The sequence below is a fragment of the Parasteatoda tepidariorum genome, chromosome 6 (assembly GCF_982258835.1).
Source record: "Parasteatoda tepidariorum strain Cologne lab strain chromosome 6, Ptep-v5.0, whole genome shotgun sequence".
In the NCBI taxonomy this organism is placed as follows: domain Eukaryota; kingdom Metazoa; phylum Arthropoda; class Arachnida; order Araneae; family Theridiidae; genus Parasteatoda; species Parasteatoda tepidariorum.
In genome coordinates, this window is record NC_141760.1 from 95,892,951 (window position 1) to 95,906,963 (window position 14,013).

The 14,013-nt window shown below is 28.8% G+C and overlaps 1 protein-coding gene across 10 annotated transcripts in view; it reads left to right on the forward strand.

Annotated features, from left to right (window-relative positions):
* Positions 1 to 14,013, forward strand: part of Mp (collagen XV/XVIII-type protein multiplexin) — a 233,136-nt gene that overhangs the window by 25,789 nt on the left and 193,334 nt on the right. For all 10 annotated transcript variants that reach the window (XR_015434795.1, XM_087166214.1, XM_087166207.1 and 7 more), the window contains exon 2: positions 5,295 to 5,410. Coding sequence is in view for 9 of the 10 variants with exons in the window: in XM_087166214.1 (XP_087022340.1) it covers positions 5,295 to 5,410 (116 nt within the window). In the remaining variant the exon portion in view is untranslated. The remainder of the gene's footprint in view (positions 1 to 5,294; positions 5,411 to 14,013) is intronic.

Sequence of the window (14,013 nt, forward strand, 5' to 3'; positions counted from 1 at the left end):
ACAAACTATTTTATCTCTTGATTAAAACCATTAAGTTATTAAACCAATTTGATTAATTTCATGTCTTGATTAAAACCATTAAACTATTAAACCAATTTGATTAATTTCATGTCTTGATTAAAACCATTAAACTATTAAACCAATTTGATTAATTTCATGTCTTGATTAAAACCATTAAACTATTAAACCAATTTGATTAATTTCATGTCTCGATTAAAACCATTAAACTATTAAACCAATATGATTAATTTTATGTCTTGATTAAAACCATGAAACTACTAAACCAACTTGATTTATTTTGTATCTTGATTAAAACCATTAATCTATTAAACCATCTTGATTAATTTCATATGTTGATTAAAACCATTAAACTGTTAAACCAACTTGATTAATTTCATGTCTTGATTAAAACCATTAAACCAGTTGGATTAATTTTATGTCTTGATTAAAACCATGAAACTATTAAACCAACTTGATTAATTTTATGTCTTGATTAAAATCATTAAACCAACTTGATTAATTTTATGTCTTGATTAAAACCATTAAACTGCTAAACCAACTTGATTAATTTTATGTCTCGATTAAAACCCTTAAACTATTAAACTAACTTGATTAATTTTATGTCTTGATTAAAACCATTAAACTGCTAAACCAACTTGATTAATTTTATGTCCTGATTAAAATCATTAAACTATTAAACCAACTTGATTAATTTTATGTCTTGATTAAAACCATTAAACTATTAAATCAACTCGAGTAATTTTATGTCTTGATTAAAACCATTAAATCAACTTGATTAATTTTATGTCTTGATTAAAATCATTAAACTATTAAACCAAATTGATTAATTTTATATCTTGATTAAAACCAATAAACTTGCCCATCTATATTTTTGATGGTTTAGTCAAATTCTCCCTATCCATTGTTCAAGAAAAAGCTGCTTTAAAATAGACACTGTCCAGGAAAGAGGATCTGTTTAGGAAAAAGGAAGGTTGCCAGGAAAGAGAGAGAGGCAGAACAATTGAATTTATTGTGGAAAGAAAAAGTTCCCCTTTAACATTGTTTCGCGAAGTGATTAGGCCTCGTTAGACATGAACGGGGAAATCTTAGGGTCCCATATCCTTGTCACGTCCCCAAGTTTTCCCTCCATCTAAATTTTCTTGCCTTCCTGGACAATTAGGACGAACCCCCTTCGTTGACAAACTTGAACGATCTGTTCGGGACGCTTTTCTTCAGCAATCCAACATTGTTCTTTTTCCCGTGAAATTGCTATCATATTAGGAAGTTTAGGGTTGAATGTTATATTTTTGGTATTTATATTGAATTTATTTTAGTTTAGCTTGGGAATTTTCTTTCCATTGGATTTTGCTATGTAATTATAAAAGATTATTAAAAATATATTAAGTATTTAATTCATTTTATTAAGAGCATAATTTTATGCAAATGAATATACATTAGCGATTCGGACCATTTCTGAACTTTCTAACACACTCAAATCAACTTCTTGGCTAATGAAAATACCAGTTCCAATTATTTCCTGATTCTTACCGAAGTTACCTAAATTTTATCACCTAATAGAATTTGTACTAATTTTATAACCAAATAGATTTTATTATCAATTCTGTTCCATAAACTAGATTACTAAAATCTCATAGGCTGTGTGTATGATGGAAATAAAAAATTCAATAGTTGAACACTTTAAGAAGCATTTATAAATATTTTTTTGCCAAATAAAATTTATAGTCAATTGAAAATTCAACCACTTACCGAATATTAAGAATTTTGCTCAAAATTTCAACGGCAGCTTTGTGCCATTTCCCATAAACTAAAATATTTAAATCTCATAAGAAGCTGTGTGTCTAATGGAGATAAAACTTTCAATAGTTGACCACTTTTAGAAACCTTTATAAATATTTATTTTGCCAAATAAAATATAAAAATTTTATTCAATCGAATTTATAGTCAATCAAAAATTCAACCACTTTAGAGTTTTTCTCAAAATTTCAACGGCAGTTTTGCGCCATTTGACAAGTTACAATTCTTTCCTGTTAATGTAAGTAAAACTTATCCACAATTGAAATTTTGACCACTTTCTGAGAAACTTCCATCACTGTTTTGTTCTTTTTCCCGTTAAATTGCTATCACATTAGGAAGTTTAGGATTGAATACTATATTTTACATTATTCTCTTGAATGTTATATTTTTAGTGTTGATAGTGAATTTATTTTATTTTAACTTTGGATACTTTTTAATCATATTTTGCAATATAATTATAAAAGATTTCCAAAATTATAAGAAACTTTAGGGCTCTTAATAACGAAAATTTTATGCAAATAAATATACACTGGCAATTTTGGCCATTTTCGGATTATCTAAAACACTCAAATCAGCTCCGTACTTGATAATAGTACAAGTTTCAATTATTTCTTGACCACAGGAACCACATTTATCGAAATTTTATCGCCAAAAAGAATTTATTGCAATTTTATAACCATATAGAACTTTTTGTAATTTTATAACCAAATAGAATTTATCGTAATATTATCGCCAAATAGAATTTATCATCAATCAAAATTTTAAACACTTTCCGATGAACTAGAATATTCAAATCTCATCTGAAGCTGTGAGCTTGATGGTAAAAAAAGTTTCAATAGTTTCCAGAACGCTGCAAGAAGCATTTCTCGTCATTTATTTTGCCAAATGAATCTCAACAGCTTTCCAGTTAGAGCTCTGCTCAAGGGAGCTTTGTGCCATATGACAAGTTACAATTGTTTCCTAAAATGTAAATAAGACTTATCCTCACTTTCGACCACTTCTGAGAAAATAAACACACATATTATAAAACAGCGGAGTCTTAATAACTGCGATTCTTAGAAAATATTTCTTTGTTTGGCATACTTAAGAAGAAAAATGTATTGCAAATCATCTCCATAATAAACTTCCATCATCACCGCAAACCTCATACAGCTCACAAAAGATCCGACTTAAAATTTTTTCTTCCATGTCTAACAAAAATGAAATTATTTTCGTCTTCTATTCTTTGCTAATACCTAGTTTTAAAAGTTTTTATTTCATTATTAACTACCTACATACCCACTCTTTGTACGAGATAGAAAAATCAATTAACATATCAGTACTGAATGACACAACGAAATCGTGCGCAAAATTGAAAGACGTATACCAACACAATTAAAAAAGTTAAAATCATTCCCTTTTTTAAAAATTTATTATTATATTTTCTTCTTCCCGGTGGCTTTACGTTATTAGATTAAGCGAAACACGTTTTTTACAATGCTATTTTTTAATTAAATTAATAATAACAAATTTAATCAAGCATCACTGGCGTCAATTAGAGTATGGCGAATATTCCGTACGAATTAGTGCTATGTCTTTATTAGTTTTATTTTTCAATACATAAATTATTATTTTTTATTTCAAAAATATAATTTTGCGCCGTGATGGCTTTGGGGATAGAGCGTTCGCCTTGCCAGCGATGGCTGGTCGATACGAATTCTCCATCCGCCTTGCACCACTCATGACGTAAAATATCCTCAGTGGTAGACGGATCATGGGTTAGAGTCCCCTTGCCATCTAGTTAACCGTGGGCGGTTTTCATGGTTTTCCCCTCCATATAATGCAAATGCGGGTTAGTTTCATCAAAAAGTCCTCCTCGAAGGCAATTTTTTCCCAAAACTTGATCCGGGAGTTCCCTTGTCTTTTAGATTGGGTTCAAAATTACAAGGCTACGGAGTTGAACATTAGTAGTCTTAAACCCCAAAAATTAAATCAGCCGTTCAAGGATGATTATAAAATGAAATTCATAACTTTTTTAATAGCTTTATAGATTCGTGTTTTAAAAGCTCAACCATAAACAAAATAAACTCGCATTTTCTAACAATTTTAGAAATACTAGTTTGGTTACGAAATCCGCAAAAGCTATCCTGTTCATGATGATCATTGAGCTTCTCTGACAAAATGAATAAAAAATAAATAGATGATAAAGAACGTGCAAATAACTCCTATTTTTTTAATGCGCTAACATTAGCTAACAAAAATCACTGATGGCATCTTTATAATATTTTAAAGAACGAAAGTCGTCTGCAGCCTCATAGTTTATCAATGGCGAGTTCTAAGTCAATGAAACAATTCCTTTTTTCGTACGGTTCTACCAAACGAGATAATTGGAAAATTTCGAGCAAATTTTTGGATTTGGGGCTACATTTTAAAGAACATGCACATAACTCCATTTTTTTAATCAGCTAACATTATCTAGCAAAAATCACGGATGAAATCTTTAAAACATTAGCAGGAAATAAAATCGTCTGCATTCTCATTTTATATCAATGGCGACTTCTATGCCAATGAAACAATTCCATTTTTCATACGGTTCTACCAAACGAGCTAATTGGAAATTTCGAAGAAATTTTAAGATCTGGGGATAAATTTGCCTCTTTCAGCGGCTGGTTCTAATTTGAAGATAACTCCAGAACCCTTAGTTCTGGAGTTATCTGGAGTTACATCTCAAATAACTCAACTCCAGAACTAGCCTATAACCCCAGAACTAACGGTTCTGGTAGAAAAGACAAGCATTAAACAAAAACTCGACATTTTATTATTTTAGATAGATAACTGATCAAAATTGACTAATTTATTTTAATTTTAATATAAGAAACAAACATTTTAATCATCAGCATTGCTGATAATTTTTCTTCAACAGTCCTGCTACCAAATTTGTTGTGAAGGAAAAGGTTTGTAAACAGCTTCCTGATAATTCTAAAGATTCTGAAGTTGATTTTGCTGCGAGTTTAAAGCAATACTACAAATTTTCTCCCACTGTGAACTTCAGTGATTTAATGCGATCAAAATATTAGGAGAAAGTATTGTAGTAAATTTTTAATGTTATATAAATGCGAAAAATAACTTTGCTAAAATACTTTCTTTTATATTGCGTCATTTAGTGACAATTTAATGACAATTCTGAGTTAAGTGAAATTTCCGAAATTATGCCAATAACGAGTTTATTATTCCTTTACAATTAATTAAAACACCTACTTTTATAGTTTTAATATGTAAGTAGTGCTGGCGTATTAATATTACTTTTATGTTTAATATTAACAATAGTGTATGATAATGCTACTTTATTCACTACAATTCTAATTTGCTTTTATAAATAGTACCGCAATAATGTTATTTTAAGTGTGTGTTTAATAGTTTTCAGAATTTTTTTTTTGTAAAAGCTCTTTTTGTGTTTATAATTGTATTTTTTGAGATTTACTCAATTTTCTTTTTCGTAGGATCTTCCATCAGTGCCTACTCTTGACGTTGACTTTTGGAATTGTTACAATATCTGCTAAAAGATGGCGCAACAAACAGAATCGTCCAAAAGCTCCAAAAAATGCTACCGCACGTGGTAAAATAAATTTTTTTGATTCTTAATAATAAAACACAGCTCATTACTTATACATTTTTATAAACACTCTATATAGCTTAGTATACTGGACGTGATCTAGCAACTCCTTTTTTGTTTGCGATTTTTCTTCCTCAGATTTTCCTTTGCAGGACAATGTTCCAATATCGATGGCGCCTTTTCAAGAAATCATGTCTTAAAGTAATTTAGTGTTGAGTTAAAAAAGAAGAGATAACGAAAAAATTCTATTTTTCAGCTTATTATAGTGCAGGAAAATGTAAAAAAGAAAAAAGTTTCTCTTAAATGAGGTATAAAAATAAAAACGAATCGGAATTGGCATCCAAGTCAATTAGAGCGAAAGAGTATTTAAAATACTCTAAATGCAGTTTGTTCTAATATGCGTAATGAAACATCTTTTAGTCTCATTTTGCTAATTAACTTAGAGTTATTTTAATTCTTCTATAGTGGTTTGATCGACTGATTTTGATAACATTCTTTTTATTATTAAGTATTAGTTTGTTGTGCCTGGTTTTTTTATTTTATTATTTTATTTTCGCCAAAGGTTGATTCTAAAAGATAAATAATTTATTAGATTAGGAACGCGTGTGCATTTGAAAATGTTTCAATTTGGATTTGGATTCGTAGTGTAACTTGCGATGCAATATTTTAGGGGCAAGCCTGGATAAGTGGTCAACTCTTAGAAAAGAATCTGGTCAACTAACTAATACGTTTATTTATTAAGTATTAGTTTGTTGCCCCTGTTTTTTAGATTTTATGATTTTGTTTTTACCAAAGGTTGATTCTAAAATATAAATAATGTATTAGATTATGGAACTCAGTGTGTATTTGTATTTGGATTCTTAGTGTAACTTGCGATGTATTGTTTTAGAGGAAAACCTGGAAAAGTGGTCAACTCTTGGGAAAGAATAGGTTATTTTTTTCATTTCTTATATCATGTTTCAAAATTTAGATAAATATAATTAAATTTTTTAACATGAATTTAAAACCCTATTTCACAAATATCTCCCCTATGTTAAGACTAATTACGAGAATGAATAAACAATTCGTTACACAAATTTAGCTTTATAACACAAAATTAGCACAACGTAGTTTCCGGTCAACTTATGAATTTGGTATAATATTCAATAACACATCTAAATAATAGACGGACTTCTAATATAACATAAATTGGTGGTAATATATCGACGGGTAGTCAGGTTACAAATTATTTGTTCCCTTTTATTATATAGAATCAATGCGATTCTTGTTAATATTGGTTACTTACACAGGTGGTCAACTTAACAGACTTTACTTCATTCAAAAAAGAATTTAAAATTTTTAACACTTTTCTAGATTATAATCGAAGCTTAAATAATAAAAATAGGGACAAGGTGCAGTTCTAATAAAGCTATTATTCGATTTAAACGCTAATATCAAATCTAAGAATTCGAAAATTTCATCGACTGTCAAACTTAAATGTTTGTTTTTTTAAAAGGTCATATTTTATGAATATTTCCATGCATCTACAATATTACGTTAAAGATTAAATTTTTCTTTCTATACTTCTGATATTCAAAAATATATATATTATGCCGTAAGCCGTGATAGCTTAGTGGTTAAGACTCTGAACTGCCATTGGGAAGAGTTTGGGTTCGATCCCTTCTGGCTGCTGGAAACCCACTCAGTTTCAAGTCGATGAATCGAATCATTTCTCTTCTAGAAAATAAAAGCGGCTGACGCACAATGCTGCCCACATTGCATTGCGTCACAAAGAGACTTAACCTCCATAATCTATCTGGACCACAACGAGCTGTTGCAGGAATACTTTACCTTTTTATTAAATCTTATATCTAATATATAAATCTAATCTAAGCAAGACTTAAGGTTAATTTTTGCACAGAAACTTTTTAAAAGGATTCTAAAACATATAAAGGGGGGTGATTTCGGTAAATTCAATTTTATGTGATAATTTAAGTTAACAATCGAATGCAAAGACTTTTTATCAAAAAAGACTTTCACATTTTTTTCCAAAACAAGTTTTTCAGAAGAAAGAAAAATCTCTCTCTAATACTTCAAAGATTTCTCGCCAATTTAAGATTTTACCCCTGACAAATGAAATATGCCATCGAAACGTACACTTTTATGATTTCCACGTGGAACAAAAACTCGAGAACAGAAAACTTCTCATAATAAAATCGGAGTATATAAATAGATTGTCCTGATGAAATTGTTCTCTGTATCAGTTCAACACCCCCAATCTATCGAATCGAATAAAAAAAGATAAATCGAACAAGATAGTTCTTATCCATGATAACTTAACGAAGCGGTGTGCGAATGGCATCAGCTTGGGAGTTCCTTGGCACTTTCTTACGAGGTGCGACGATTGGGTTCGCCCCATAAAGAAGTCTACCCTAAAATGAACGGAAGCCCCAGGGCGTGAGTTTTATTCGCCCCTAGGGCGTCATGAGAGGGGATTGTGCACGATTGAATCTCAGCTACATTTCTGGTATCAGATTATCCGAGAGGTTGCAGTAGTTTGGAGATGGTTTAACAAACCCGTTCCGATAATTTGCGTGAAGTTGTATAAAACTTCAGTTAATCTAGTGACTTTCTTTACCTCTTCAGATCATCATTATACTGAAACTTCAAAAATGTTCTTTTTGTGAAAAGAAAACGATATTTTCAAAGATGGAGGGAAAAAAAGGACCAAGAAAATATTCTTTTTGAATTAATATTGCAGTTTTAATCTGAAATATATTGTATTTTAAACGTGATTAAATAATTTGCACGAGGTTATATAAAAGCTCAATTAATCTAGTGCGACTCTTTTTATCCATTCAGATCTTTATACTGAAATTCAAGAATGTTCTTTTTGAGAAAAAAATGACATTTTCAATGAAGGTGGGAAAAAAGGTTCAAGAAAACATTCTTTTTGAATTAATATTGCAGTTTTAATCTGAAATATTGTATTTTGAACGTGATTAAATAATTTGCGTGAGGTTGTATAAAAGTTCAGTTAATCTAGTGCGACTCTTTTTGCCCCTTTCAGATCATTATAGTGAAACTTCAAAAATGTTCTTTTTGTGAGAAAAAAACGATATTTTCAAAGAAGGTGGGAAAAAAAGTTTAAGAAAATATTCTTTTTGGATTAATATTGCAGTTTTAATCTGAAACATTGTATTTTGAACGTGATTAAATAATTTGCGTGAGGTTATATAAAAGTTCTGTTCTGTGAGTGACATTTTTTACCTCTTCATATTCTTATTCAGAAATTTCAAATTACAAACGATAAAGAAGCTGCAGTTTCAAAAAAGATGAAGATTGATGAAGGTTTTCTGTAAGCTTCAACTACATGCTATAGAAAATATTCTTTTTGAATTGATGTAAAAGTTTTAATTTGAAAGATTATTGTATTTAAAGATGATTATGCGAACGCGTTTTGGTTGAGCGAGGTTGTCAAGCTTTTTCTTTACTGAGTTCAGTTAATCTAGTGACATGTTTCACCCCTTTACTATCTTATTCTGAAGTTTTAACAATGTTGTAAGCAGACAAAATCTGCATTTCCTAAGAGGGCAAAAAAGAATATTTCATAAAACTTTAATGTAACGAATGTCTTAGAAAATATATTTTGGGATATTATTTTTCCTTCATATTCTTATACTGAAGTTTTAATGTTGCATGCAGGGACAATGTACATTTTCTAAGAAAACAGAGAAAGAATTTTTCATAAAGCTTTAATGCAATGTTTATGTTTTAGAAAATATTTTTTGGAATATTATTTTTCCTTCATATTTTTATTATGAAGTTTTTACAATGCAGGAAACATCTACATATTCAAGGAAGACTAAGAAAGAAAATTTCATGAAGCTTCAACGCACTGATAAAAAAAATTTTTTTATGAAATATTATTTTTCGTTCATATTTTTTCCCTCATACTGAAATTTTAATAACGTTCTATTCACGAACAGTTTACATTTCCTAAGAAGACAAAGAAAGAATATTTTCATAGAACTTCGATGATCTGTCTTAGAATTTCTTTTTAATTAATATTGCAGTTTCAATCGAACATAAATAAAACACGCAGGTTTTTATTTATAATGCAACTTTGGAAGAAAAAAAAAAGATTTTTGTTGAAAATTTCTCACAATTTATGCATTTTCAATTGCTTGTAAACATGTTGTTCAATTAGAAATTTTCAATATACGGTCTGACTTGCATTAGAGTATGTTTAAGCACACTTTTATTTGAATTTCTTTCTTCTAAATTTAGATCAATTGCTTTTCAACAAAGGTTAAAGAAAATTAATGACCTATCTCAACTCGGCATGAATTTAAAGTAGTTCCTCAGCTTTTAACAAGATGAGGACGGAATTTTTTTTAAAAAGGAAAGGAGTTTAAGTAATAAAAAAAATAATTTTGTACAACTTGCTTTTAAAAAAAATTTATGGAATTTAGACTTCATTTTTTGTTTCTGAGTTTTAGTATTTTGTAAGAATGTGTGTGTGTGAGGATTTGAAAGATCATAAAATTTTACGACATCCATTATTGTTCAATAACTTGTTTTTTGTTTAAAGTTGTATTTGTAAAGTGTTTTTAAATGTGATCATTAAAGATATTTTTCAATTTCAAGGTCAACGAGGGGTTTGAGTACATTGGATATTTGTTCATTTCAAATCAATAACTCATAAATTGAAGAGAAATAACTGTATAATTCTGAAATATTTTTTGCCGTTCTCTTTTTATCTCACCGAATTCTATAAGAAAAGTTTTGAATATTTGACTTTTTTATTATGTTTCTAAACTGTTAACCTCCTTTTATTGCTAGTGTTTAGTTTAGTAATTACTCATTTCATTTTCTGATTCAATTTTTTACGACTTTTGCCAAGCTTGTTGTTTAGCCGAGAGAGGACATACGCTGCAAAAAAAAATTTAGTAGATTTTTGAGGTCGTGATTAATATTTTTTACAGTAAAGGATCTTTAATTTTAAAAACTGTGAATTCTTATAAGGTTAATCGAAATATCCGAGACAAAGTTTTGACCGTTATTTTTCCCTATTAAAAATCTGCTAATTTTGAAAGCTTTAAAAACCTTTGAAAACTTTAACTCTTTGTCCTACATTTGCGCTAATGAAAGAGAGTTAAGATTTAAAAAAAAGATATGTGAGTAATATAAAATATTTTAAATGGTTTTAAGCAGAAAAAATTTGGAACTTTGACTAAAATATATACTTTTATTTAGGCTAAAATGTTCAGAATGCTGGCTAGAATGTTAATAAAAGCTTATTAAATACGCTCTCTAATCTAATAAACAACAATTTAAGTAAAATACCATTCATATTTATTCAAGAAAGAAAAAGAAATATTTACTGCACTTACAAAGTTAAGAAAGTAAACTTATTATTACATTTTTTTAAAATTTAAATATAACTTATTAATTCTAAAAATGAAATAGAGTACTGAATGTTATTTTCGCACATACGAGTATTAATGATATGGGTTTGACTTTCGTAAAGATTCGAATTATTAATGTTCAAATTAAAAATCAGTTTAACTTATACTTTTTAATATTAATGACAATTAAAGGAAGGGCAATTTTATATCAAGTTAATTTGTTAAAATTTATCAGTCATTAAACATTTATTTTAGATATGTCATTAACTGATAAATATTTAATAATTTATTTTAAATATGTAAATAACTAATAGATATGTAATAATTCATTTTAAATATGTAATTAACTAATAAATATGTAATAATTTATTTTAAATTGATGTAGTTAGCTAATAAATATGTAATTTATTTCAAATCGATGTAGTTAGCTAATAAATATGTAATAATTTATTTTAAATCGATGTAATTAGTTAACAAATATGTAATTTATTTTAAATCGATGTAATTAGCTAATAAATATGTAATAATTTATTTTAAATCAATGTAATTAGCTAATAAATATGTAATAATTTATTTCAAACATGTAATCATAAGAAAAAGCTAAGTTCATATAGAAACGCTAGTTTCTTCAACGCGAAGATAAATTTGGTTACTGCCTTTTTTTCCCTCCATTTTAACTCCATTAACGTTTTCATTATCAATGTTCGAAGAGTCAGCAATTTCCGGAGAAGGGGTAGAATATCGAGGAACGTGTTCGAGAGTCGTCTGCTTTTGCCTAAGGTTATCACGAATTGTTTCGAAAAAAAAAGAACAATAAAAAAAATTAGAAGAAAAAAGAATATTTTTTATGTCATTGTCTTTGTTTCTGCCTTCATATGTAATATTCTATAGAAAAGGATTTTCGGTCGTTTTCAAATCAAAGAGTAAAGAAATCGAATTTTGAAACAGTATCACTGGTATATAATTTTATTCCTCTATAATTTTGGTGAAATATATATATTTTTACCCCTATGATTATTCTTGAATTGTATGATGATTGCTGGATTTATTTCTTATAAAATTATCTTTGGTTTATATCGGCAATGTTAAATCCATAATTCAAAAGGTATTTTTCATAAACCTTTTCGAATAAACTATTAAATCTAAGAATAGCGAGTCACGAGTTTTATGTATTAAAGAATGTTCTATAAGAATAATGCGTTGCAGGTTTAGTTTCATTAAATGCTTTTAAAATGTTTCTTTATTTTAAAGGTGAAAAATTCTGTACGAAGGATTTTTTAAGCTTTTAAAGACATATAAACGAGTCAAAAAAATTATATGCTATTAATTTTATTCATAAAAAAAATAAGAATGGATTTAAATCACGGAAATTGGAGAGCTTAAAAAATCAATTCGCTGTCCTTTAAAATAATGAGTAAACTATTTATGGATTCGTTAATTAGGATTTTAAATGCGTAATAAACGATAATGAGAATTATTGGACTGCAACTTTTACATGAAAGAGTACTGAAAAGAAATAATCAGAATAAATATTCGTTATTTAAACCAACATGCAAAGTTTCGTTTAAAATATGCAGTTTAATAATATCTTTGCTATATTTCAATGGGGTTCAATGGCTGGTATTAAAACATTTTTGATGGATTTTAGAGGTTCCTTTTCGTTTTTCTAGGGCCACTTTTTTAAAATTTTTACGCCATCAGCATCGTAGCGCTGGTGATTCGAATTTTTATTGCACGTTCTTATGAGAACTTTGTCGTAGCGACAAGAATTTATTTTTCTTTTCGCAAAATTTTACGATTCAACAGTAATGAGATTTAGATATAATTACTTCTCATCTGTATACAAAAAAAATTAACACAACCAAATTAAATTTGAAGGCATTTGTCAATTGAAGAGCTTGACGATATATAGAGATAAGCCGCATTTATACATCAAGCTGATCTTTAGTACTATTTCCAGACAGTTACAATACACATTATCGTAATTTCCACTAGATGGCAGCACAGTGTACAGAATCAGCCTAATGTCTGTTTGAAGAGCCATGGTGGCTCAGGGGATAAAGCATTTGACTTCCGGTGACGTTACCAAGGTTCAAATCCCAGCAATGGCTCTGGTCGATTCGAATTCCGCTCCCGGGTCGAAGCCGATCAATATGCTGACGTAAGATATTCTCAGCGGTAGACGGATCATGGGTAAGAGTTCCCTTGCCGTCAGGCTAACCATGGGAGAATTTCGTTGTTTTCCTTTACATGTAACGGAAATGCGTATTAGTTTTTTCAAGTTTCTTTGTCTTCTGGATTGTGTTCAAAAGTACGAAATTACGGAATTGAACATTGGTAGTCGTAAACTCAAAACTGTGTCAGCTATTCAACTAAGATGATAAAGTGTCTATTTCGAAATCGTTATGTTTTACTTCAAAAATACTTTCCTGAAAAATTACGAAACGTGGCTTATCATTGAATAGTCCAAAGACTAATAATTCGAAATTTGGAACAAAAAAAATTATACATCCTCCCTTCTATTCGCTCATCGATTAAACAGAAATCATGAAGAAAAAAAGAGAATTATGAATAAATCCTTTATCAATATTGAGTTGTAAGGAAAGCTAATAATAGTACACATTAATAAAATTTGTCAATATGCCAATCCTTACTATCATAAAATGTTTAATACAAAATTAATTCTAATTTAAGAGTAAAAGCCGTTTAGTATCTCATTCATTCATAGATGTAATGATAAATTGCCATGTAAACTTCGGCATGTAAAGATTCCGTCTCGTTATTACTATTCTTTGCGATAAGTAATTACAGGTATAAGTAGTAGAAACATGGGTCATTATCTATGACAGACTGTTATTAGTTAATCTATGCATATACTAAAATTATTCTTTTTAAATCTACCTTTGAATTACTGTCATTTTTTTCATCTTGTTTGTGACTTCATACAATTCAGCGTGTGTTTTTGTCAATGGTTAAAGTATAAGTCAGTTATTGCTTTGTATTTGAAATATGATTCTCACTCAAAATTTATCAGTATTCTTATTATTATATTATTGATATTGAGTGCTTTTGATGTTACTACGTATTTCAAGAACAAAACAAGGGAAATTCCTGAATTAAATCAAAAAAATATTTATTTTCAAACTGCAAAATAAGACAAACATGGCTGCTTTTTTGTATCAAACTTAGCAAAAATCTCTTTGAATGAGGTAAATT